The sequence below is a fragment of the Bos javanicus genome, chromosome X (genome assembly GCF_032452875.1).
Source record: "Bos javanicus breed banteng chromosome X, ARS-OSU_banteng_1.0, whole genome shotgun sequence".
NCBI lineage: Eukaryota > Metazoa > Chordata > Mammalia > Artiodactyla > Bovidae > Bos > Bos javanicus.
The window spans coordinates 81,775,648-81,802,321 of NC_083897.1; the positions used below are offsets into that span (position 1 = coordinate 81,775,648).

Sequence of the window (26,674 nt, forward strand, 5' to 3'; positions counted from 1 at the left end):
TTTCATAGAAATTCCCTAGTGGCTCAGATGGTAGAGAGTCTGCCTGAAATGTGGGAGACCTGGGTTCGATCCCTGGGTCAGGAAGATCCCCTGGATAAGGGAATGGCAACCCACTCCAGTATTCTTGCTTGGAAAATCCCATGGATAGAGGAGCCTGGCAGACCCCAGTCCATGGGGTCACAAAGAGTTGGACACAGTTGAGCGACTAACACCCTCACATTATAGATAGAACATGTTTAGTAAATATTTATTATTCATAAATATTTTTATTTTATTTATAATATTGTTTATTTTATAAATGAATGAGTGAAGGGAACATTATTGATAATTAAAAGATTTTTTGATCATTACAGTGAAATATGTTACAGATCTCTTAGTATATTTATTATACTAAATTAGTGTATTTAAAATGTTAGATATTTTAGTATTTTGTAGGTTTGGTCTTGAGCTTCACAGGTAGCTCAGTGGTAAAGAATCTGAGCTGTGAGTTTGATTCTTGGGTTGGGACAATCCCCTGGAGAAGGAAATTGCAACCCACTCCAGTATTTTTGCCTGGAAAATCCCATGGACAGAGGAGCTTGGCAGGCTATGGTCCATGTGGTCACAAAACAGTTGGACATGACTTAGTGACCAAACCACAACAAAAACAACAAGGTTTGGTCTTATAAATTTGTTATTATTTGGTATTCTTTTCTCCCCTAGAAAGTAGCATTTAATGTAAGTACACTTGAAAGAATTGTGAGGGCAGAAAAAAAGAAAACACTGAGGAAATTGGATAAAGACTCAGTATATTTAATGTTCATCAAAAGTTTTACTTTCCATTTTTCTCTGTATAAGTTAGTTGCAAGCCTTTCTGCAGCAAGTGGGTACAAGCTGCATTATTCCAGTATAGCTGTATAATTGGTGTGGCCCTGTGTGCACCTATGGGATCTGGGGCATGTAATGAGTTAAGCTTTTTCTGTTAAAATGTTGAGAATGCATTTAAATACTTCTGGATTCTTGCCAGGCCCACATTACCAAGACTATTCTTTAGTTTGGATTTAAATATACAGTAGGTCTGATGTACTCAGGCACGCATATTGAACTTCTACTTTCTTAATGTAGTGTACAAAATTTCAAAGGGAAACATTTGAAGCAAGACAGCTGTTTACATATTCCTTATGAATAACTTGCCTCAGGATCTGCCTCTGTAGTCTTACTCAGGTAAAACTTATATAAAAGATTCCTTTATATGGGTATGACAGATTCTGGATAGATGATTTCTATAAATACTGGGGGAATATTTGGATAAATTATTAGAATTAAATTTTTTCTTTTATGCCATTTCCCAGTATTTTTTTTTTAATTTTATTTTTAAACTTTACATAATTGTATTAGTTTTGCCAAATATCAAAATGAATCTGCCACCAAATTCTATAAGATATGACATTGTTGATACAAGGACTGAGATGCTGGTTAATAATCTGTAAGAGTATTTTCCTATGGCATCATTCACATACTGTTTCTACTTTCATCTCAGTTGTAATTTAGGTAAAGAAAATTTTTGTTGTTATTAAGAGACACATTAATTCTTTAAAAAAATAATTTTATTTATTTTGGCTGTTCTGGGTCTTCATTGCTGTGTGGGCTTTTATCTCATTGCAGCAAGTGGGGGCTACTGTCTAGCTGTGGTGCATGGGCTTCTCAATGTGGGAGCTTCTCTTGTTTCAGAGCACGGGTTCTAGGGTGCGCAGGCTTTAGTAGTTGTGGCATGTGGACTCAGTAGATGTGGCTCCTGGGCTCTAGAGTTGTGGCACATGGGCTTAGTTGCTCCGAGGCACATGAGCCTTCCTGAATCAGGAATCAAACATGTGTCTCCTACATTGGCAGGCAGATTCTTCACCAATGAGCCACTTGGGAAGCCCCAAATTAATTATTTCTAGATAAGTCTTATAACTAGATAGTGCTTTGAACTTTAGAATTATTTTTAATTGTCTTAATTTTGAAAGATATTCATTTTTTCCCCCTTCAGTAGTGATTTTGTTTTCTTTGCATATACTCTTTTCTAATGCTTTTTAAAAAATCTGGCAGCCTACAGTGGCCTGTTCTTTTGCTGGGCAATGATTGGTTTCCCCATTTTCTGTTACAAAGAACCTTTCAAGTTCAACTAGTAATTATTACTTTTCCATATGTAACTCATGCCACACCCTGAATACTTTTAGCTCCTCTTTATATAAATTGAGAAGTTTTGTTAAGGATGAGTGAAGGTGAAAGTTGCTCAGTCGTGTCCGACTCTTTGTGACCCCATGGACTATATACAGTCCATGTAATTCTCCAAGCCAGAATACTGGAGTGGGTAGCCTTTCCCTTCTCCAGGGGATCTTCCCAACCCAGGGATCGAACCCAGGTCTCCCGCACTGCAGCCAGATTCTTTACCAGCTGACCCACAAGGGAAGCCCAAGAGTACTGGAGTGGATAGCCTATCCCTTCTCCATTGGATCTGCCTGACCCACGAATTGAACCGGGGTCTCCTGCATTGCAGGCAGATTCTTTACCAACTGAGCTATCAGGGAAGCCCAAGGATGAGTGGGTTATTGGTTATTTTGATGTACAGAATACTTAATGTCTTAAAGACTCTGAAATGCCATAAATTTTTTAATGTTAAAAGAATCACAAATCTGACATATCTTGTTTATTTGTTTTTTATATTGCAGGTTTGTTATCTTCATACTGTCTGTTACAACTTTGGACTACAAACCTACAGGGAGAATAAATATGAAGAAAGTTGTTTCTGGCTTAGGTAATATAAAAAAATAATGAATGTAAATTCACGATTATTATCATAGAGTTCAGTTAATACTTAGCATGGGGTACTTTGGAAGTTTAAATATTTTCTAATTTCAAAAGCCAACATGCTAAATTTATTTACTCTTTTAACATGTATTGTTTATTCTTGTATGTTTCCAGTTGATAGAAAAGTATATTCTATTCTTAATACTAACATAAAGAGCATCTTCTGTGTCCATTCCTCCTTTGTATTTCCAACAAGAATATGGAAAACTTTATTTTTTGCTTTGGTGTATATATTGGTGTCTGCTACCCAAGAGTATAAGGGCAGGTGGGTAAATAGGAAGATCAGCTAAAATTATTATTCTTAAATGAATTTTGGTATTTTAACAATATTCAAGTAAATATATATTAAGCACTTATTATATGCTTATTACTATACTAAGATTTGTACTATTGTGTTGAATCTGGAAATATCAAAGGAATAGTGAAAAAATGTAGCACTCATATGCAAGAATCCTGTGTTTCACTTAATACCTATGCCCAGTACAGGTTCTGACACATGGTAGATACTCAGTAATTGCTGGTTAAATGAATTTTTGTGAAAAACATTTTTCTGTAGATGTTACATAAAGTGCTTTGAATATCAGGGGATTATGGGGTAAAATATATTAAATTAATTCACTAAATGTTTCCCTTCTCTGAGTATCGAGTTAATTATAGTTATTTGGAGATAGCCTCTTGTTAGTTTAACTAGTGAAAATTACATTTGCCATTAATGAAATAAATAGAAATATCATTAAGATTATAGTCCTCACAGGCATATATATTTCTAATAAAATATTTATGCAAATAGTTTGTATAAAAGACTTTTTTGGGCCCACAGATTGATTAAACTCTATAAAGAACTATGACAGAACAGGCTTATGCAGTTATAAGAGATATACTTGTCTCAATGTAGACTGCTTCACACAAGTGGGATATACCTGCAATTTTTATTATAAATCACACTTTATAAACTGAATTATTAAAAGTATACCAAAGGAACTAACTAGTTTAATGTAGGTTTACCACAGGTTTCCTTTATTTATTTACTTATTTGGTTAAATTAATTTATTTTAATTGGAGGCTAATTATTTTACAATATTATAGTGGTTTTTGCCATACATTCACATGAATCAGCCATGGGTGTACATGTGTCCCTTATCCTGAACCCCCCCTCCCACCTCCCTCCCCATCCCATCCCTCAGGGTTGTCCCAGTACACCAGCCCTGAGCACCCTGTCTTATGCATCGAACCTGGTCTGGCGATCTATTTCACATATGGTAATATACATGTTTCAGTGCTATTCTCTCAAATCATCCCACCCTCACCTTTTCCCACAGAGTCCAAAAGTCTGTTCTTTACATCTGTGTCTCTTTTGCTGTCTCATATATAGAGTCATTGTTACCATCTTTCTAAATTCTATATATGTGCATTAATATACTGTATTGGTGTTTTTCTTTCTGCCTTACTTCACTCTGTATAATAGGCCCCAGTTTCATCCACCTCATTAGAACCGATTTAAATGCATTCTTTTTAATGGCTGAGTAATACTCCATTGGGTATATGTACCACAGCTTTCTTATCCATTCGTCTGGCGATGGGCATCTAGGTTGCTTCCATGTCCTGGCTCTTGTAAACAGTGCTTGATGAACATTGGGATACACATGTCTCTTTCATTTCTGGTTTCCTCAGTGTGTATGCCCAGCTGGGTCGTATGGCAGTTCTATTTCCAGTTTTTTAAGGAATCTCCACACCACAGGTTTCCTTTAAATGAGCAGTCTTTTTATAAAGTGGATAAAGAGTAAGTTCTACTCCAAGATTTGGCAATATTTTAAGGAGGAGCACTCAGAAAGATGGCATCAACCTATCAAAGATTAGTATGCCAAAGGGACAGAAATGGGAGGGACAAAATAAGAAAAAAGGATGTTATGGTGCCATGGATGGCTTCTGGAAGATTAACACTATGGAGGTGAGCCTGTAGTTTATGCCAGGAATAAATATGAACATGAATATTCTCTAGGAAGTGGTTTATAAGAGTAGACTTAGGCTGAAGTGGCATAACATGTAGGTTATTATCATATATGCCATGGATTGTTGACCTCTTACCTGTCATCATCTTTTTAAGAAAACCTTATAGAAGGAAACTATGATGGTGATAGAACATGACTGATATTTCTATCGTAAACTAACTGTATCAGATTTTTACTATATGTTTCAGTTCAGTTCAGTTCAGTTCAGTCTCTCAGTTGTGTCCGACTCTTTGTGACCCCATAGACTGCATCATGCCAGGCTTCCCTGTCCATCACGAACTCCTGGAGCTTACTCAAACTCACGTCCATCTAGTTGGTGATGCCATCCAACCATCTCATCCTCTGTCATCCCCTTCTCTTCCCACCTTCAGTCTTTCCCAGTGTCAGGTCAGTTCTTCGCATCAGGTCGCCAAAGTATTGGAGTTTCAGCTTCAGCATCAATCCTTCCAATGAATATTCAGGACTGATTTCCTTGAAGATGGACTGGTTGGATCTCCTTGCAGTCCAAGGGACTCTCAAGAGTCTTCCAATACCACATTTCAAAAGCATCAATTTTTCAGTGTATGTTTAGTGGCTGTATTATTAGCCCTAGAGAATTCCATAGTCCATGGGGTCACAAAGAGTCAGACATGACTGAGCGACTTACACACACACATACAAACACACACACACAATTATTAAGAACATTATTTGACCCACAGTCATATTTTCATCAAAAACTACATAATAACAAATTTATAGAGCACCACTATCTTTTGACTCTTTTGTATTCTTGTCACTAGAATGAGATTGAGGAAAACAGGAAGGGCTTGAATTCTTGGCCTAGTTATTATATATTATTTTAATCTTCCAGTTTTTTTCCCACATCTTTTTGGGATATAAAAATAACTTAGTGAGGTATTATCAAATGCCTTGAAAAAGACTGTATTTTAATGAGTTTAAAAACAGGCAAATATAGTTATCAACATTGTTATACATATTTTTAGATACCAACTTTTTGATTATGATGATGCATATATAGTAGAGTGTTTAGTAACATGCTTTGGAAATAAAAATTGCTCAATAAATGGCAGTAGCTTTTGATATTACTAGGTGATAACGGGCACTAATATGGCCACTACACTAGTTTATTCCAAAATTTATCAAAATGAAATAAAATGCAGATTACATCTTGACTCCCCAGGTAAAAATATTACAGAGACAAACACATCTTTTATCATATAATGCCAGTCTTTGGGTCAGTTTTTCTTTGGACTTTAATTATCTGTATGTTGGGACCAGTTGGGAGCAGTTGGTGATACAAGCAGGAATAAATAGCTGCTAATTAAGCACCCTTCTCTGTGAATTTTGTTGTAGAAGGAGGGCATGGAAAGTGAGCGTACTTTCTATAGTCTTAACTTTTTTGCAAATAGTGAATATCTGAAGCTAGAAGTTATGTACAAATTGAAAGTACGTCTTCAGTCTAAAAGGAAAACCCCTCATCTTTACACAAAGGATAAGAGATCAAAATTGCTATAGTGTGTTAGAATTCTGTTGAAGTAAAAGCCTAGGACATAAAGGGTGGTAGTGGGTATTGTTTATAAAGCCCTTTTCATTCCCTCAGTTCTTGTTCACAGATCTCAGTTTAGGACCTTGTTAGTTTTTGTCTCCCCCAAGCCTTTTCTTTTGGTAAAAAACTTCATAAATAGCTGCTGCTTTCCTTGAATTCTTCCACACTTTTTGGATTATATCTCCTGATTAGAGATGCCACAGATTAAAACAGGCTGCTGTAATTATGAATGAAATTGGGAATCCTTAAGCTAGGAGCAGAAGATACTAAGAAGAGGTGGCAAGAATACACAGAAGAACTGTACAGAAAAGATCTTCATGACCCAGATAATCACGATGGTGTGATCACTGACCTAGAGCCAGACATCCTGGAATGTGAAGTCAAGTGGGCCTTAGAAAGCATCACTATGAACAAAGCTAGTGGAGGTGATGGAATTCCAGTTGAGCTATTTCAAATCCTGAAAGATGATGCTGTGAAAGTGCTGCACTCAATATGCCAGCAAATTTGGAAAACTCAGCAGTGGTCACAGGACTGGAAAAGGTCAGTTTTCATTCCAATCCCAAAGAAAGGCAATGCCAAAGAATGTTCAAACTACCACACAATTGCACTCATCTCATACGCTAGTAAAGTAATGCTCAAAATTCTCCTAGCCAGGCTTCAGCAATACGTGAACCGTGAACTTCCAGATGTTCAAGCTGGTTTTAGAAAAGGCAGAGGAACCAGAGATCAAATTGCCAACATCTGCTGGATCATCGAAAAAGCAAGAGTTCCAGAAAAACATCTACTTCTGCTTTATTGACTATGCCGAAGCCTTTGACTGTGTGGATCACAATAAACTGGAAAATTCTGAAAGAGATGGGAATACCAGACCACCTGACCTGCCTCTTGAGAAACCTATATGCAGGTCAGGAAGCAACAGTTAGAACTAGACATGGAACAACAGACTGGTTCCAAATAGGAAAAGGAGTACGTCAAGGCTGTATATCATCACCCTGCTTATTTCACTTATATGCAGAGTACATTATGAGAAATGCTGGGCTGGAAGAAGCACAAGCTGCAATCAAGATTGCTGGGAGAAATATCAATAATCTCAGATATGCAGATGATACCACCCTTAAGGCAGAAAGTGAAAAGGAACTAAAAAGTCTCTTGATGAAAGTGGAAGAGGAGAGTGAAAAAGTTGGCTTAAAGCTCAACATCCAGAAAACTAAGATCATGGCATCTGGTCCCACCACTTCATGGGAAGTAGATGGGGAAACAGTGGAAACAGTGTTTGACTTTATTTTTTTGGGCTCCAAAATCACTGCAGATGGTGATTGCAGCCATTAAATTAAGACTCTTACTCCTTGGAAGGAAAGTTATGACCAACCTAGATAGCATATTAAAAAGCAGAGATATTACTTTGCCAATAAAGGTCCATCTAGTCAAGGGTATGGTTTTTCCAGTGGTCATGTATGGATGTGAGAGTTGGACTGTGAAGAAGGCTGAGCACCGAAGAATTGATGCTTTTGAACTGCGATGTTGGAGAAGACTCTTGCAAGTCCCTTAGACTGCAAGGAGATCCAACCAGTCCTAGGTGTTCCTAAAGGAGATCAGTCCTAGGTGTTCTTTGGAAGGAATGATGCTGAAGCTGAAACTCCAGTACTTTGGCCACCTCATGTGAAGAGTTGACTCACTGGAAAAGACTGATGCTGGGAGGGATTGGGGGCAGGAGGGGAAGGGGACGACAGAGGATGAGATGGCTGCATGGCATCACTGACTCTATGCACATGAGTTTGAGTGAACTCCGGGAGTTGGTGATGGACAGGGAGGCCTGGTGTGCTGCGATTCATGGGGTCGCGAGAGTTCTGTGATGGTTTTTTGAAAAATAGACTTTCATTTGAGTTAAAAAAAATTTTTTTTGCCCATGCAGCACGTTTTTGGATCTTAGTTCCCTGACCAGGGATCAAACCCACACCCCCTGCATTGGAAGCATGGAGTCTAAACCATTGGACTTCCAGTGAAGTCCTTCTGTGATCATTTTAAAATATAGTTATTATGTTTACAATAAGGACAGTGTTAATTTATCAATATTGAGCTTTTAGTATGGTTGTATAGGAGTATATAATGCCAAGGTCGTCTAATAAGAAGTAAGGGAAACAGCAAAGGAAATATGCATAAATGTACTTGTGTTCAGAAATATTAATGGTTCAGTATATGAGCCCAAGGGAAGTTTGTATCAGTTTTAATGCTATTTAATATTCGTTGCTTTAATTTTGCTTCTGTTCTCAGCCTGAGACCTTGAGAATTTGACACCATTATCTGTAATCAGGCAGTGCAATCTAGGGAAAGATCATAGAACTAACATTAGAAAATCTATTACTAATGAAATGTGTGACCTTGGATCACTTATGTAACTGCTATGTGCTTTGATTTACCCATCTGAAATATTAGTTCAGCATTATTTGTGTAGATGACTTGCAATAAAGATAGCATAAATAATACAACAGTACTTTGAAAAGTTAAGGGTATGTAATAATAGACTATGATTAAATTATTAACTATAGAAATGATCATATAGAAGACATGTTTTGATGGAAAATGGAAATATATTAGCGCCATCTTGTGGAAATACAACAAATTATATAGTAGCAATTTTAATAAGATAATTTATTACACATAACACTTTATCACTGTGAGAACTCTTACAGATCATCTAGTTCAATAATTAAGAAGCTATATTCTGTGGTGTCCTTGGGGTCTACCAGAAGAGCTAGATATATAATATAGGGTTCTTAGTTGATAATTTTTTAATTAGTCATCCCTGCCATTGCCCCCATCGTTTGTGATGAAGAGTCAGCTGTTAATCTGACTTTTTACATGTATCATTCCCTTTTACATGATGAAACATTTTTCTCTTATTGTTTTCAGTATTTTCTCTTTGGATAATTTGACCATAATGTGTCTGAGTATGGATTTCTTTGTGTTATCCTATGTGGAGCCTATTAAGCTTCTTAATGTGTGAAAAACAGTGAAAGTGAAAGTCACTCAGTCGTGACCGACTGTTTGTGACTCCATGGACTATACAGTACATGGAATTCTCCAGGCCAGAATACTGGAGTGGGTAGCCTTTCCCTTCTCCAGGGGATCTTCCCAACCCAGGGATTGAACCCGAGTCTCCCACATTGCAGACGGATTCTTTACCAACTGAACCACAAGGGAAGCCCAAGAATACTGGAGTGGGTAGCCTATCCCTTCTCCAGCAGATCTTCCTGACCTATGGATTGAGCGGGGGTGTTATGCATTGCAGTCAGATGCTTTGCTGCTAAGTCGCTTCAGTCGTGTCCAACTCTGTGCGACCACAGAGACGGCAGCCCACCCGTCCCTGTGATTCTCCAGACAAGAACACTGGAGTGGGTTGCCATTTCCTTCTCCAAGTCAGATGCTTTACCAAGTAGATTTTTTTTTTTCCATCAAATTTGGGACATTTTCAGCCATTGTTTCTTTGAATATGTTTCCTATCCCTTTATCTTGCCTCCCTCATTTTGTTACTCTGATTGTGCTTATGTTGGTGTGCTTATTGGAAAAGACTGATCCTGGGAGGGATTGTGGGCAGGAGGAGAAGGGGATGACAGAGGATGAGATGGCTGGATGGCATCACGGACTCAATGGATGTGAGTCTGAGTGAACTCCGGGAGTTGCTGATGGACAGGGAGGCCTGGCGTGCTGTGATTCATGGGGTCGCAAAGAGTCGGACACAACTGAGCAACTGAACTGAACTGAATGATGTCCCACATTTCTCTGAGGCATTGTTCTTTTTTTTCTCATCTATGTTTTATTTAGATTTCTATAATCACTATCAATCTATCTTCACGTTTGTTTATTCTCTTTTTGCCTGCTCAGATCTACTTTGAGCCTCTTCTAGTGAATTTTTCATTTCAATTATTGTACTTTTCAGCTTGAGAATTTGTACTTTTTAAAATTATTTTGATCATTTAATCAATGTATTCTTAAATGATGAATCACTGTTACCATACCTTCCTTTAATTATTTAAACATGGTTTCCTAAAGCTTTTTGAGCATATCTCCAATAGCTTCTTTGAAGTATTTTTCTAATAAGTATAATATTTAGGACTTCTCAAAGGCAGTTTGTATTGCTTTCTCCTATTCCTCTGTATGAGTCACTGTTCTATTGTATGTCATATAATATTTTGTTGAAAACTAGACATTTTGGATAATATATTGTGGCAAGTTTGAATACCTATCCCCCTCTTTTCTGGTAGTTACTTTTCTTTTATTGTTTGTTTGGTCATCTATTTGTTAGTTCACCTGACTGGACTAATTCTGTGAGGTCTGTTTTTCTTACCGTATATGACCTCTAATGTCCCTGCTGAGAGGTTTTTCTCCTGTTTTTGTCTTTTCATAGCTCTCTGGGGTTCACCCCTGCATCTGGAAACATAAACCTCATGTTGGTCAAAGGTTGTTTTAAGCCCACTTAGCCAGTTTGATTTTCACCCTTTCCTTTTGATTATGTGTTTGGCTTAAAGACTGTCTTCACAGTTCAGTGAATTCATTATTTTGCCCTGTATTCAGCCAGGCGCTAGTAGCCAATATGCTTTCTCTCTGGTCATGCCTGAGTGAGTAATCTTGGGCATGTGCACAATCTCCAACACTACTCGCCACCCCTCACCCCCCAGAAATGAATGTGATTTCATTTTTTTAAGACAGAATTTTTTTAGGACAGTTTTAAGTTTATAGCAACATTGAGAGGAAGGTACAGAGATTTCCCACATACCCCCTTCCCCGCCACATGCATATCCTCCTCCTTAATCAAGAATAGCTAAGATCTCCATTGTTTTTGACTATACTCTTAGGCAGGAATCTCTCCTTGCTTGGTTTTCAAGTCATTTCCCTTAGGCAGAAATGCTGAGCTCTTCCTCTTTATTGCCTTCTTCTTTCCTTGGGCAGAAACTGTGCCACAGTGCTGTAGTTGGTGGCAGGAGTGTGGTAGCTCCTCCTGCAGTAGACGTTGTGGAGATGGTAGCCCCTAATCTTCTTAGTATGCCCTCCATTCCTGGAGCTTCTGCGCCAAGAGCCAGCCTCGGTGAAGGTGATCAGCTGTTAACACCAGGGGTAGAGCCCTTAGCCTACGAGTGAGAACTGAGTTCGGAAAAGGAAGACCCAGTCCTTTCATTGTGCCTGCCCATGATAGTACTTCTGCATCACAGATCTGGGGAAGATAAGAGAGGCTAGCAGCCTGAGTCTAGGACTTGGAGGAAGAGAGAATTCCCACTTACTTTTTGTTTTAAATTGGAGTATAATTGACTTTCAACATTATATCAGTTTGAGGTGTACAACATAGTGACTTGATATTTTTGTACCTTACAAAATGATCACCACAAGTTTAGTTGCCTGTATTCCCTATACTGTACATTATGTCTCCATGACTTATTTAATTTAAAACTGGAAGCTTGTGCCTCTTGATTTCTGTCACATAGTTCACTCATCTCCCCACCCCACTGCCTAATTCCTTTCTTGACAGCACTCATCTGGAGTAGCTTCCATCACATGGAGGTGGTGTGGATAGGAGCAGGTCATGGCTCAAATGCCAGAGACTCACTGTTTTTACTGAAATTCTGTTGGTTTTTGTTTAATAAATATTTTTCGATTGCTGTATGCCCTTAGGACACTTTCCAGAGACCTTAAATGGTTGTTTTAATGATTTATCCAGGCAGATGGTTGTTTCACTGGGGAGAGAGAGTCCAAGAACTTCTTAATACCACGGTTGCAGAAGTTCTGTTTTCATTGATGATTTTAAAATCTGGAGTAGAAGGTTTAATGTACCAACAGAGACCTCTATGAAACAGGGCTTTCAATGAGGCTATTATAATATAGGCCAGCTTTATACCTTCGTTAGCAAGCTGAAAACTCAGTTTGGTAGCTCTGGGTCTTAGAGTTTTTAAAAAGAAATTCTTCAAAACAATGGCTTCAATTTAGTACAGTTCACCAAAATTTTATTGACTTCCATCCTTGGAATACCAGTTTTATGGTGAGTGATCTTTGTTTTGCTTTTAGGTGTTTTGAAAACCTGAGGCTCATATTCATACATTATTTGTGGTTATCAGAATGTCCGATAGATAATATGGTAATTAAAGCAGATAACTGAAAGTCAAATTTCTTTTCTCCCCAACCCCTTGGTCTCATTTTCAGTATTAATCTAGGAAATATTAGAAATCACTTAACTGCTAAACTGATTCATTCAGCTGCAAAATGGAACTAATATTGTGCATCACAAGGGTGTTGTGAAGCGTAATAAGTATTGCTGAAACATTTGTTTTCATGAAAACTCATGTATTTGTTTTATTATAAAAATATATTTCTTACAGTTTAAAATGTGCTCATAAAGCAAGGGCTTGTACACATATGTAAAACAGTTTTATATAGTATATATAGCCAAATGGAGGAGAGCAATACTGTAATTATGGTGTTGATTTATTGAATATACATCCTCAGGAAATTGTGGTTTTCTAAAGTTAGAAAATATTGCTTTATACAATTGATTTTTATTTATTAATAGGCTAATAATCTGTTGTAGTACAAAATAAAAAAGTTGCAATTAAGTATAATTATCACATGTCTTCTTGGTAATACGTAATGTTGAAAAAAAGTATTATTTGAAATAAATGTGTATATATATGTTCTTTTTTCCTTTTTAAATTACAGCCAAAGCTTTGATATTGGGAAGACGGATGGGAATTCTGTTGAGCCAGAAATGCTGGTAAGAATCATGTTAAATATTGCAGAAATAGGTGGAAGAAATACAGTTTATGTTATTTTAATAAATTTATAGTAATCTATCCCTCTATTTGTGAGTGTTCATTGGGCACATCACTTAATATCTCAGTGTTAGTTTTTATAAAGTTGATAAACTTATAGAATCTACCATCCACGTAGATTCTTATACTCATGAGTTAATACATGTAAAGTGCTTAGGACAATGTTTGGATATATACGTTTTAGCTTTTATTTAAATGCTCACAAATTTTAGGTTTCCTATAACCACTCAGATAGTACACGCCTGGTATGGAAGTTTAATTTTACTGTTTAATCAAATAAAATGTGATTATGTAATAGATCTGATATAAAGCTAATTTAATAAATGCCATAACAGAATGGAATTTTTTTGAATATCCATTTCTGCTTCTTACCATTATTACAATATATCAATCGAAATGTAACTCAATACTTATATACATCTAGCATTGTGGTAGATAGAGAATAAAAGAGAAACATAAAACATGGCCTCTATCCTTAAGAAGCTTATGTTTAAAAGATGAAACTAGTATAAGTGAATACAATGGAATATTATTCAGCCATGAAAAGGAAAGAATTTCTGATACATGCTACAACATAAATGAACCTTGAGGACATTATGCTAAGTGAAGTAAGCCATTCACAAAAAGACATACTGTATGATTCGATTTCAATGAGGTATCTTGGTTTGTCAAATTCATAGAGACAAAATAAAATGGTAGTTGCAGAGGTTTGGAGAGAGGAGAACATGGTGAACTATTGTTTAATGAGTATAGAGTTTAAATTTTGTGAGATTAAAAGAGTTCTGGAGATGTATGATGGTGATGGTTGAACAACAGTGTGAATATACTTAATATTACTGAACCATGCACTTAAAAATGGTTAAAATGATCAATTTTTTGTTATGTGTATTTTGCCACAATTAAAAATAATAAGATTATATTATGATAGTGTCATATATTAGAATTTTATACAGCAATGAGAATAGATTACAATAATTGTAACTATGTGGATGTCCTCACATATAATGTTGAACAGAGCAAAATACAAGGTAGTATATACTGTATATTTACATAAATATGAATGCCAAAAGTAGGTAGAGCTAATACATGGTGTTAAAAGTCAGATAATTGGTTACCCTTGTTTTGAATAGTGTCTGAAAAGAGGTATGAGATGAGACTAATGTTCTGTTTCTTGATTTCTGTGTTGTTAATATATGTTTGTTCACTTTGAGAAAATTCTGAGTTGTACCATTGAGATTTTTGAATTTTTTCTGTATGGATTTTTTACTTCAATTAAATGTCAAAAGAAGATTAAAAAGAGTACAAGTGAAACAATTTGAGAAAAATAAGTCACAGACTGTGTGGTACTAAGCTAAAGTATGCAGAAGGGTATACAAAATAGGGGAATATTAGTATTGACTAGAATATTTGAAGAAGTCTTCTGATGACCCCTGGTGGCTCAGTGGTAAAGAATCTACCTGCCAGTGCAGGAGAAATGGGTTCTATCCCTAGTCCAGGAAGATCCCACATGCTAAGGAGCAACTAAGCCTGTGCACCACAACTATTGAGCCTGTGCACTAGAGCCCGGGAATTGCAACTACTGAGCCCTCGAGCCACAGCTACTGAAACCCTTGCATCCTAAAGCTTGTGCTTCACAGCAAGAGAAGCCACCACAATGAGAAGCCTGCATACCATAACCAGAAAGTAGCTGCTGCCTGACGCAATCAAAGAAAAGCCCGTGCAGCACTGAAGACCCAGCATAACAAATAAACAAAAGAATAAAAAAAAGGAAACCTTCTGGTAGGAGATAGACCTGAAAAGCAGATGGAGTTCGTATAGTTAAAAGGGAGGGAAAAGGGAATTCGAGGCATGATCTAGTTGAGAAGACATCTGAAGGAGGAAATGAAGATGGAAGATAGGAATTAAGTGTGATTGATACCTAATATTCATATTGTGAGGTATGGAGAAGTAAGATTATGAAATAGTTTTTCTTTCATGCTAGCAATACTTTATTGGGGTATAACTTATATATATATAATAAAGTTATGACCAACCTAGACAGCATATTTAAAAGCGGAGACATTACTTTGTCAACAAGGGTCCGTCTACCGTCTAGTCAAGGCTATGGTTTTTCCAGTGGTCATGTATGGATGTCAGAGTTGGACTATAAAGAAAACTGAGCGCCGAAGAATTGATGCTTTTGAACTTTGATGTTGGAGAAGACTCTAAGGAGATCAGTCCTGGGTGTTCATTGGAAGGACTGATGTTGTAGCTGAAACTCCAATACTTTGGCCACCTGATGCGAAGAGCTGACTCATTTGAGAAGACCCTGATGTTGGGAAAGATTGAGGGCAGGAGGAGAAGGGGAAGACAGGATGAGATGGCTGGATGGCATCACCGACTCAATGGACATGGGTTTGGGTGAACTCTGGGAGTTGGTGATGGACAGGGAGGCCTGGCATGCTGCAATTCATGGGGTCACAAAGAGTTGGACACGACTGAGCGACTGAACTGAACTGTACAAATGTTAAGAGTATACAGCATGATGAATTTCAGTTTATCTATATAGTCTTATAACAACCACACAGATCAAGATACAGACATTTCCATCACCCTTAAAAGTTACCTTGGCCCCTTTCGAGTTAACAGCTATTCCTACCCTCCTGATAAAACCAGTATTCTGATTTTTATTGCTGTAGATTATTTTTGGCTTTTCTTGAACTTTGTATAAATGAATCATACAGTATGTACTGTTTTATTTCTGGCTTCTTTTGCTTAACATAATAGTTTTGAGATTCATCCATTTTGTGTTACCTTTCTGATTATTTGACCCTTTTACTGTTACAGAATAACTGCAGTCTTTTTCAGAGATGCCATAATTACTCCATCAAAGTCCTCTGGAGGAGTTTATAAGTTGAAAGTTGTTCCATGATAATAATAATGATATTAAGTACATTATATCCATCTTAATTCTTGAATTAAAAAACTCACAGATGTGACACCCTAAATGTCCTTTCTCAAAGATTCACAGAGCCATAATGTGCTTAACATTTTTTTTTTTAAGTTAGAAGACCACCTTTGTCTGGTCCTACTTTCCTCACTATACTTGAAGGTAGAATATTCATGGAAATAGGCCTTCTTCTTTCAAAATGTGAATCTGTAGTTAAACAAATGTGTGCTGACTAGACTTACTCTCCTTATCAATGTAGACCTGCCTGGAGAAACTGACTTAATTAAGAAATACTTTATTAATTTTAAAACTTGGCTGAGTTGGGAGAAATCTTCTCTACAGGAAAGAGTATCTGTTCCTACTGAAACAGTGCTGCAGTTGGTTAATCTCAACTAGGCTATAAAGACTTTGAGAGAAGAATTATGTCTTTCTATTTATTGCTTTTGATGGATGCCTAATATAATGCTACCAAAACAGTAGGTGATAAGATGATTACATTAAATATTGCTGTGCTTTAACTTCCTTATTTTTAAAGTGGGAATGAAAAAGTACTTTAGCACTAGAAAACTGTTAAGAAAATAATTATATTAACAGAATTATATTAAATTTAAATAAACTATTACTATAAAATTCTCAGACGGTGTTTGGTGTGGGTAACGTGATGATGAGATACATCCTAAGACTATGTTGTTGCTTAAGGAAATGATATTTCATAATTATGACTGAGGTTTGAGAAATGCCTATCACTGTGTAAGTCATAGTCAGCTATTGTATTGCAGTTTAACCCTCAACTATGTGTGTGTGTGTTTTCTGTTTTCAATTATAGGCTAAAGTTCTGCGGTTACTAGCCACAGCTTATTTGGATTGGGACAGCAGTGAACATCGTGATAAGGCTCTCAACATTATAAACCTAGCAAACAAGGTATAAGAAGTTTTTACTTTGAATATTATCTTAATGCAATTCTGAAAGCATTGATTCGCATTTTGAAATCCAGTTTAGACATTTGCTCCAGTATTCCTTTTTTTTTTTTAAATAACATATTGTGACAGTTTCTTCTGCAGTGCAGAAAGGAAGAATAAAATATACTTCTATGACAACAGATATTTTTGAAAAAATTTTCTTTTGTACAGAACAGAAAGTGTTGTCTACTGTGAGTAAACTTTAGGATAAAAAATAAATGATGAGAAAATAGATAATGGGATTTAGTTTAAAAAACAACATCAGTGTTTCACATTAGCTCATACTCATACATACAAACACGCACACACACATACACACATATATACACGTGTACATACTTTATACTCCCGAACAAGGAACACTGATAGACTGATAACTATTTAAATAAAAGAGATTCAGTTAGGATCAATGTGTCTTATTCTGTAAGGCAATTAAATATACTAATATATTTTTAAAGGTTGTTTTTTTTTTTTCAACAAAATGGGATGCATGAAAGGGATAGTTTAATCACGATATTAAATTGAGAGACCATTTATTTGAACTATATTTTCTTGAAATTTATGTCACATGGATGGGGTTATTTAATGCTGAAAAGCTTCTTTTATATTAAAATTTTAAATTTAAAAACATTAATATACACGAACATTTTCAAAAGTTGCATCCTGTTTTGTTTTGCATTTGCTGAGATGGAAGTCTAAATAAAAAACAGAATCCAAGACAATTCAGGTGGTTGCGTACTGGCTACATGGCTTCTTTTCAGCATGTGTTTTTGTTCACTAGATGTAGAAGTTACAGTTTTTATAACAATAATTGTTCATCTGCCTTAGTCCTGACATAATACATTTAATAGGCTAATTATTGATCATGGATATCAATAAACTAGGTGTGTTAGGATTTCAGTGGCAGTATATGTATAACAGAGTTTTATTTGTAAACAATTTCAAACCTAGAGAAAGACTGAAAGAATAATAGTGTGAAGAATACTTGCCTATATACCTAGCATCACCTGTTATTGTCCATCACCTGTTATTGTGCATTCTATTTCTCTATATTATTCAGTTCAGTTTAGTTGCTCAGTCGAGTCCGACTCTTTGCTTCCCCATGGACTGCAGCACACTAGGCTTCCCTGTCCATCACCAACTCCAGGAGCTTGTTCAAACTCATGTCCATTGAGTTGGTGATGCCATCCAACCATCTCATCTTCTGTTGTCCCCATCTCCTCCTGCCTTCAATCTTTCCCAGCATCAGGGTCTTTTCAAATGAGTCAGTTCTTCACATCAGGTGGCCAAAGTATTAGAGTTTCAGCTTCAGCATCAGTCCTTCCAATGAATATTCAGGACTGATTTCCTTGAGGGTGGACTGGTTGGGTCTCCTTGCAATCCAAGGGACTCTCAAGAGTCTTCTCCAACACCACAGTTCAAAGGCATCAATTCTTTGGCGCTCAGCTTTCTTTATGGTCCAACTCTCACATCCATACATGACTAATGGAAAAACCATCGCTTTGAGTAGATGGACTTTTGTTGACAAGGTAATGTCTCTGATTTCAATATGCTGTCTAGGTTGGTCATAGCTTTTCTTCCAAGGAGCATGCGTCTTTTAAGTTCGTGGCTGGAGCCCAAGAAAATGAAGTCTGTCACTGTTTCCATTATTTCCCCTCTATTGCCATGAAGTAATGGGACAGGATGCCACAGTCTTCATTTCTTGAATGTTGGGTTTTAAGCCAACTTTTTCACTCTCTTCTTTCACTTTCATCAAGAGGCTCTTTATTTCCTCTTCACTTTCTGCCTTAAGGGTGGTGTCATCTGCATATCTGAGATTATGGATATGTCTGCCACAATCTTGATTCTAGCTTGTGCTTCATCCAGCCCAGCCTTTCTCGTGATGTAATCTGCATATAAGTTAAATAAACAGGGTGATAGTATACAGTCTTGATGTACTTCTTTTCCAATTTGGAACCAGTTTGTTGTTCCATGTCCAGTTCTAACTGTTTCTTCTTGAGCTGCATGCAGATTTTTCACGAGGTAGGTAAGGTGGTTTGGTATTCCCACCTCTTTAAGAATTTTCCAAAATTTGTCATGATCCACACAGTCAAAGGCTTTGGTGTAGTCAACAAAGCAGAAGTAGATATTTTTCTGAAATTCTCTTGCTTTTTCGATGATCCAACGGATGTTGGCAATTTGATCTCTGGTTCCTCTGCCTTTCCTAAAACCCACTTGAACATCTGGAAGTTCTTGGTTCATGTACTGTTGGAGAATTTTGAGCATTACTTTGCTAGCGTGTGAGATGAGTGCAATTGTGCGGTAGTTTGAGCATTCTTTGTCATTGCCTTTCTTTGAGTTTAGAATGAAACCTGACCTTTTCCAGTCCTGTGGCCACTGTTGAGTATTCCAAATTTGCTGGCATATTGGGTGCTGCAGTTTACAGCATCATCTTTTAGGAATTGAAGTGGCTTAACTGGAGTTCCATCACCTCTAGCTTTGTTCGTAGTGATGCTTCCTAAGGCCCACCTGACCTCACACTCCAGGATGTCTGGCTCTAGGTGAGTGATCACACCATCGTGGTTATCTGGATCATTAAGATCTTTTTTGTATAGTTCTTCTGTGTATTCTTGCCACCTTTTCTTACTATCTTCTGCTTCTGTTAGGTCCATACCGTTTCTGTGCTTTATTGTGCCCATCTTTGCCCATCTTTGCATGAAATGTTCCCTTGGTATCTCTGATTTTCTTGAAGAGATCTCTAGTCTTTCTCATTCTATTGTTTTCCTCTATTTCTTTGCATTGATCTCTGAGGAAGGCTTTCTTATCTCTCCTTGCTATTTTTTGGAACTCTACATTCAGATAGGTATGTCTTTCCTTTTCTGTTTTACCTTTTGCTTCAGCAGATTTTTTTTTAACTTAAGCAACTATATTTGAAGTCTGGAAAATGTGTAAGATTGCTTAAAGAGAGTGTAGGAAAAGGAGTATTTAGTTTTATAGAAGCTGAAAGCCTCACAGTAAGGTGCTAGGAAGATAAGAGGAACACCTTAAAGTGGGTATAATACCCACTACATGGGCAAAAACTTAGAAGTCCAGTAATTCCAAGTGTTAACAAGGATATGGAACACTGGAAATTCTTATCCACAACTGATGTCAGTGTAAAGTGGTATACCTCTTTGGAATTGCAAGTATGAGTCATCCTGCTTTGTTCTGTTTCCAGGTTGTTTTGACATTCCTTGCACTTTCATATGAATTTGGGAATTGGTTCCCAAATTGATCAGCCTATCAATTTCTACAAAGATGCCAGCTGGGAATTTGATTGCATTGAATCTATATCAACTGGGAAATTACTTCTATCTAAACAGTTATAAGTTTTCCAATCCAGGAATATGAGATGTGTTTTCATTTATTTAGGTCTTCTTCAATTTCTTTCAATAGTGTTTTATAAGTTTCAGTGTAGAAGTCTTGCCCTTATTTTTAAAATTCATTCCTATGTATTTTATTCTTTTTTGTTGCTATTATAAATGGAATTATTTTCTTACCTTCACTTTTGGATTGTTCATTGCTAGTGTATAAAACATGTTTTGAGCTCAAGACATATTTGAATATGCCCATTAGGAAAGATGGTAATGTAAGAAACTAATGCATTCTTAGTTTATTCTTGTATTGATACCATCATTATTTGCAATTGGTTATAATACCTGTGGTTGCTTTCCCTAACTTTCCATTCCTCAGGCATCTCACGTATGAATTTACAGAGCATGGAACTAATGAATATAGTGTCCATGTAGAGGTTGATTAATGTTGTAGAAAGAAAAATTCTGTTCTGTGAGCCTAGACTGCACTTTTAATTGTAGACAGCTGTTTCAAAATGTACACTGTCAGGCAGAAGTAGAACCAAGTCCAAGTAGCAAGGACTTGGAAAAACCATTCTGAGTATATTGTTATTAATAGTAAATGTGACAGGCATATTATAGTATGTTTATTTCATTCAACCATTATTTGCAAAGGACTTTAGTTGTTATTAAGATTTCAAAAGAAAGCAGATCTAATTGATGTGTAGGGTTTTGCTTACCAAGATAAGAATATGGTCTTATATTCTCACAGTTTAAATATTGACCTTGCCATTAAATGCTTGCCACTCAATAGACGTGTTTACATGTTCTTTTCCATGTACTGTTCAATTTAGATTGAATAAAATATCAGAAAATAGCCTCATGGATAGACTGGATATTATGATTTTATCTTTTATAATTTTGATTTCCTTTGATCATGAGTCATCTTGGTGTGGTTTAGTGAAATAGGCAATTACTTGAAAATTGTCTTTTACATTCTACGGTTAATATCATTGTGATTTCTTTGTTTAAAATAGGAACATTTAGATCCAGTTGGGCTTTTCTTAAAGGTGAAAATCCTCTTGAAGGGTGAAATAGGTAATGAAGAACTTTTTCAAAGTAAGTAACATCTCTGTGTGTGAAAAGTACAGAAATATTAATACCAATTTGTTGACTGTAAGATATTATGTATTAGCATAGGTATAATTTGATGGTGACTGAGAAAGAAACTGAGTACATAAAATTGTCAGGAAGCAAAGGAGAAGGAAGAGAACACAGTAGCAAATTTAGCAAGTAATAAAAAAAAGAGCATAGTAAAAGCTATCAATTTTCCTTTTGTCTAGCAGAAAATTGCAGCTGCCCAACCTGCCCATCATGAAAAAAGATACCTATTGATAGAAAAAGCCTTTGCAATGCTGTGCCTTTTATAATTACTTGTCTGTGAAGTGAATGTGAAAGTCGCTCAGTTGTGTCCGACTATTTGCAACCCCACGGACTGTAGTCCATGGGATTCTGTAGGCCAGAATACTGGAGTGGGTAGCCTTCCCCTTCTCCAGGGGATCTTCCCAACCCAGGGATTGATCCCAGGTCTCCCGCATTGCAGGCGGATTCTTTACCAACTGAGCCACAACGGAAGCCCAAGAAAACTGGAGTGGGTAGCCTATCCCTTCTCCAGTAGATCTTCTTGACCCAGGAATCGAACTGGGGTGTCCTGCATTGTGGTGGATTCTTTACCCAACTGAGCTATCAAGGAAGCCCAAATACTTGTATAAACATTGCTATTTGTTTTTCAAAATTCTCAAGGAACTAGAGTGTGCATATGTCAGCATAAACTGTTATGGAGCTCTGAGTCATTTGGCAAGTCACTTAAATTTTCTGTGCTTCAGTTTCTTCAGCTTTAAAAAATACATAATATTAATGTCTATCTCATTGTGTTGTTTTGAGAATTCTATGAAAAAAGTATGTAAAGCATTTAGTTCCATGCTTGGTACATAGTTAGTGTGCAATAAATATTACCTATCATTTAGTTATTATGATTACTACTATTAACTGTTATTACTACTATATAGAGGAATTAAGTGAGGAAAAATATCTCTCTGTGCACACTGACCTAACAGTATTTCAATTATGTTTAGTCATAAAACTAATTTAAAATTTTTGATGTGTACATGCTTTATTTTGTACTGTATAAAATATAATCATAGAACTGTATTATTTTTGGTATATAAAATTACATGTTAGTATAACTGATTATCCAATAAATAATAGCAATTTATAATAAGTAGGACAGTAATCAGATTTGGAAGTTGCTGTAAGTTTAGTGCCTATTTAGTACTACTGAAACTTTCTGTGATTTCTAGAATATTAGCCAATCATCAGGAGATCACAGGATCTAAAATACATAGAGGATTCTGCATCTCTAGGTAATAGTATCAGCTCAGATATGCACAGGCTGAAATCTTTTTGGAGCCAGAAAGACAACTTCATTCTTTTTTTGCAGTATGGGAACAAACAAACCAACTAAGCAAGTAGAGGAATAGTCTTACTCAAACTAATATAGTGTGGGAAGATCAGAGAGATTATTGGAGTTACCTAGTTTGAAGTTAATTCCTATTAAATTTTTTAAAATCAAAATGTAGAAAAGAAACAATTTAAAATGAAATTATTCTTTATTTCCAGATTGTTTTTACTTAACTTGGTCTAGATACTCATGATAGAGTAATGAAATTGCAACATCAGATTATAAACTAGGAAACTTCCATGAGTTTAAGTTTTGTATAGTTTAAAATAATACAATTATCTTTCATTTTGTTATATTAAAAGTTTTGGTATATATGAAACTCACATTTTTATATGTTCATTTCCTTGCTAATGAAAGTACTTTTAAGAATCATCAACCTTAACTACTGTCATTGGAACTTCACTGGTATTTTTTATAGTAGAGAAAGTAGACATTTTAAAAATATTTAATGTTTTTTATTATGAAAAAGTAGTACATACCCATTGAAGAAGTTTTTGGAATATACTAAAAATACTTATTGTCCACCATGCACTGGAATATTAGCTCTGTGGCAGCAGAGATTTTTGTGTGCTTTGTCTATTGCTGGATTCCCAGCACAGCTCCCTGGCACAGAGAATACGCTTGTTAGCTATTTGTTGAATAAATAATCTAAACATAATCACTTTTAGAAATTTGATGGTTTATTTTCAGTATTTTTCTATTTTAATTTGCTCTTTTACAGAATTTATAGATAGCCTTTGTTTTCCAATTTTGTTTTACCAATCTTATAATTCATATTGGTGCATATTCATTTTTTAAATGGAAAACACAGTTTTATATTTAACAATTTTAATGGTTGCATAGTAATTTGTCACTGTCGTATAGTGGAGACTCAGTATGCATCATTTTTATTGTCATTATAATCTGTGTTGCTTTTATTAATAGTATCTTTGTTCGTTACATTTCCCCACATTTATTTCAGGTGACTTTTCAGAAGTACAATTTCTGAAATAGAATCATAAGAGCAGCTGTCGTTTATTGAATGCTTACTAAGTGCTAGCTCTTTTGCTATGTAATTTACATGTATTATCTCACGTAAATCTCTCAACAACCCTGAGAGATTGGTGATTTGTTCCCCACTTTACAGATGGCAAAACTAAAGTCAGAAAAATTAACTAAATTGACTATCGCCATAAAAGTGGCAAGTGATTTCGAATATGGATCTATCTGACTGACTTCATATCCCAAGCTCTTAATCACTGGGTTTTTAGCATATAGTACTCAAATTGCTTTTCAAAAGGTTACTTTGCCTGTTTCACTGCATTCTCTGCAGCATTGGATATTACTGGCATATAAAAAGGCTTTGATAAATTGTTAGGCAATACATGATATATGGCAAACATTTAGAAAGTAGATTTTGAACAAAGGAAAATTATTGAAAATAGCTAAGCTTCCTCAAAAAGGAAACTGATGTGATTATTTCATTTTTTCTTTTTGTTAGATGTTATGGAAATTCTACATTTGGGCATGACTATGAACTTCTGTCTGAATATTGTTAAACTGCTGATGGATCATGAAAGGTATAGAAGAATTGATTTTCTTTTTTTAAAGACTAACATTTTTCTAAGGTTTCAACATAAGTTGAATTATATCTGTTTGTATCTGTATCTATCTATACCCATATTCACAAAGCACAATATTTGGCATTGTGTTAATCAAATTAGAAGATGGAACTGCTTGCTTACTGATTTAAACAATAAGTTCAGTTCAATTCAGTCGCTCAGTTGTGTCCGACTCTTTGCGACCCCATGAACCACAGCACGCCAGGCCTCCCTGTCCATCACCATCTCCCGGAGTTTACCCAAACTCATGTCCATTGAGTCGGTGATGCCATCTGACCGTCTCATCCTCTGTTGTCCCCTTCTCCTCTTGCCTTCAATCTTTCCCAACATCAGGGTCTTTTCAAATGAGTCAGCTCTTTGCATCAGGTGGCCAAAATATTGGAGTTTCAGCTTCAATATCAGTGCTTCCAATGAACACCCAGGACTGGTCTCCTTTAGGATGGACTGGTTGGATCTCCTTGCAGTCCAAGGGACTCTCAAGAGTCTTCTCCAACACCACAGTTCAAAGCATCAATTCTTTGGCACTCAGCACGCCTTATGTGCAATTAGTGGCAATTAAATTGACAATTAGTGGCAATTAATTGTTTAACATCTGAGTTCCTACAGTGTATCAGTTATTTTATTGCTGGGCACTGAAGATATAGAAATTAAATAATATGCAGTCTCTAGTCTCAAGAAGATCACTGCCTAATGGGGAAGAGTAGTTCAAAATTATGAAATAAATATAGTAACAGTTATTTTGGTATTACCAAAGAGGGGCTTATGAGTGGATGATTTATAAAGATAAAATTATTCTTGCCTATATATTTGGCATTAGCATTGTATCATTTTGAGTTAGTGTACTCTTGCTGCTCTTGCTTTTATTCAACCATATTGATAACTAATTTACCAGCCCCACAGTATCTTCAAGACCTATCATTTTTCAACATGTTCACATTAAAGCCATAAACTATACAAATAAGGAATCTTGCTATCAGAGACTTCTAATATAGGAAAGAGAAGAAAGAGATGAAAGTGAAAGAGACTATGAAAAATAAGAATTGGGGACTTCAGTACCCCACATGTAGCAGTAGATCATCCACACAAAAATCAACAAGGAAATATTTGACATCAGCCATACAGTAGGTCAGTAGACCTAATAGACATTTATAGAACATTCCATTCAACAGCAGCAGAACCCACATTCGTCTCAAGTGCACATGGAATGTTCTCTAGGATTAACCATGTGAAAGTACACAAAACACATCTTAGCAAATTTAAGATTGAAACCATATATCTTGTCTAGCCACAGTGTGTGAAACTAGGAATCAACAGTAAGAGGAAAGCAGAAAAATATGCAAATATGTGGAAATTAACACCACTCCTCAGCCAGTGGGTCAAAGAAGAAATAAAAAAGGGAAATTTAAAAAATCTCAAAAAAATGAAAATGCAAACACAATACCCCAAACATATAGGATGCTGCAAGAGCATTTCTCAGAGGGAAGTTTATACCAATAATGCATATCTTGGAAAAATAGGTTGCAAATAAGCAACTTAACTTTACATCTCAAGGAACTAGAAAAAGAAGGATAAACTAAACTCAGAAGATGATAGAATGAAGGAAATAACAAAGATCAGAGCAGAGATAAATGAAATAGAGGCCAGAAATAAAATAGAAAAAATCAACAAAAGTAAGGAGTGGTTTTTTAAAAGATAAGCTAAATTGACAAACTTACTGCTAGATTAAAGAAGAAAAGTCAGAAATGAAAGAGGATACAACTGGTACTACATAATACATAGGGGAATAAGAGGCTATTTTGAGGGATTATATGCCAACAAATTGGCTATCCTAGAGGATAAATTCCTAGAAATGTACAACCTACCAAAACTGAATGAAGAAGAAATCGAAAATCTGATCAAACTAATAGCAAAAAGATTAAATCAATAATCAAAACTTCCAGACACAGAAAAGCCCAGGAATAGATAGTTTAACTTGTGAATTTTACCAAACATTTAAAGAATAATTACCAGTTCTTCTCAGACCCTTCCAAAAAGTTGAAGAGAAGGGAATACTCACAAACTCATTTTACAAAGGCAGTCCTGATACCAAACCAGATGTGGACACTACAAACAAAGAAGCTGAAGAACAATATTCCTGATGGATATAG

At 36.0% G+C, this 26,674-nt stretch overlaps 1 protein-coding gene across 2 annotated transcripts in view; it reads left to right on the forward strand.

Moving 5' to 3' along the window:
* The window catches only part of TEX11 (testis expressed 11), a 203,776-nt gene that overhangs the window by 69,075 nt on the left and 108,027 nt on the right, over nt 1-26,674 (forward strand). For both annotated transcript variants that reach the window (XM_061409806.1, XM_061409807.1), the window contains exons 9-13: nt 2,694-2,779; nt 13,093-13,147; nt 16,961-17,056; nt 21,443-21,524; nt 24,407-24,485. In XM_061409806.1, coding sequence (XP_061265790.1) covers nt 2,694-2,779; nt 13,093-13,147; nt 16,961-17,056; nt 21,443-21,524; nt 24,407-24,485 — 398 coding nt within the window. The remainder of the gene's footprint in view (nt 1-2,693; nt 2,780-13,092; nt 13,148-16,960; nt 17,057-21,442; nt 21,525-24,406; nt 24,486-26,674) is intronic.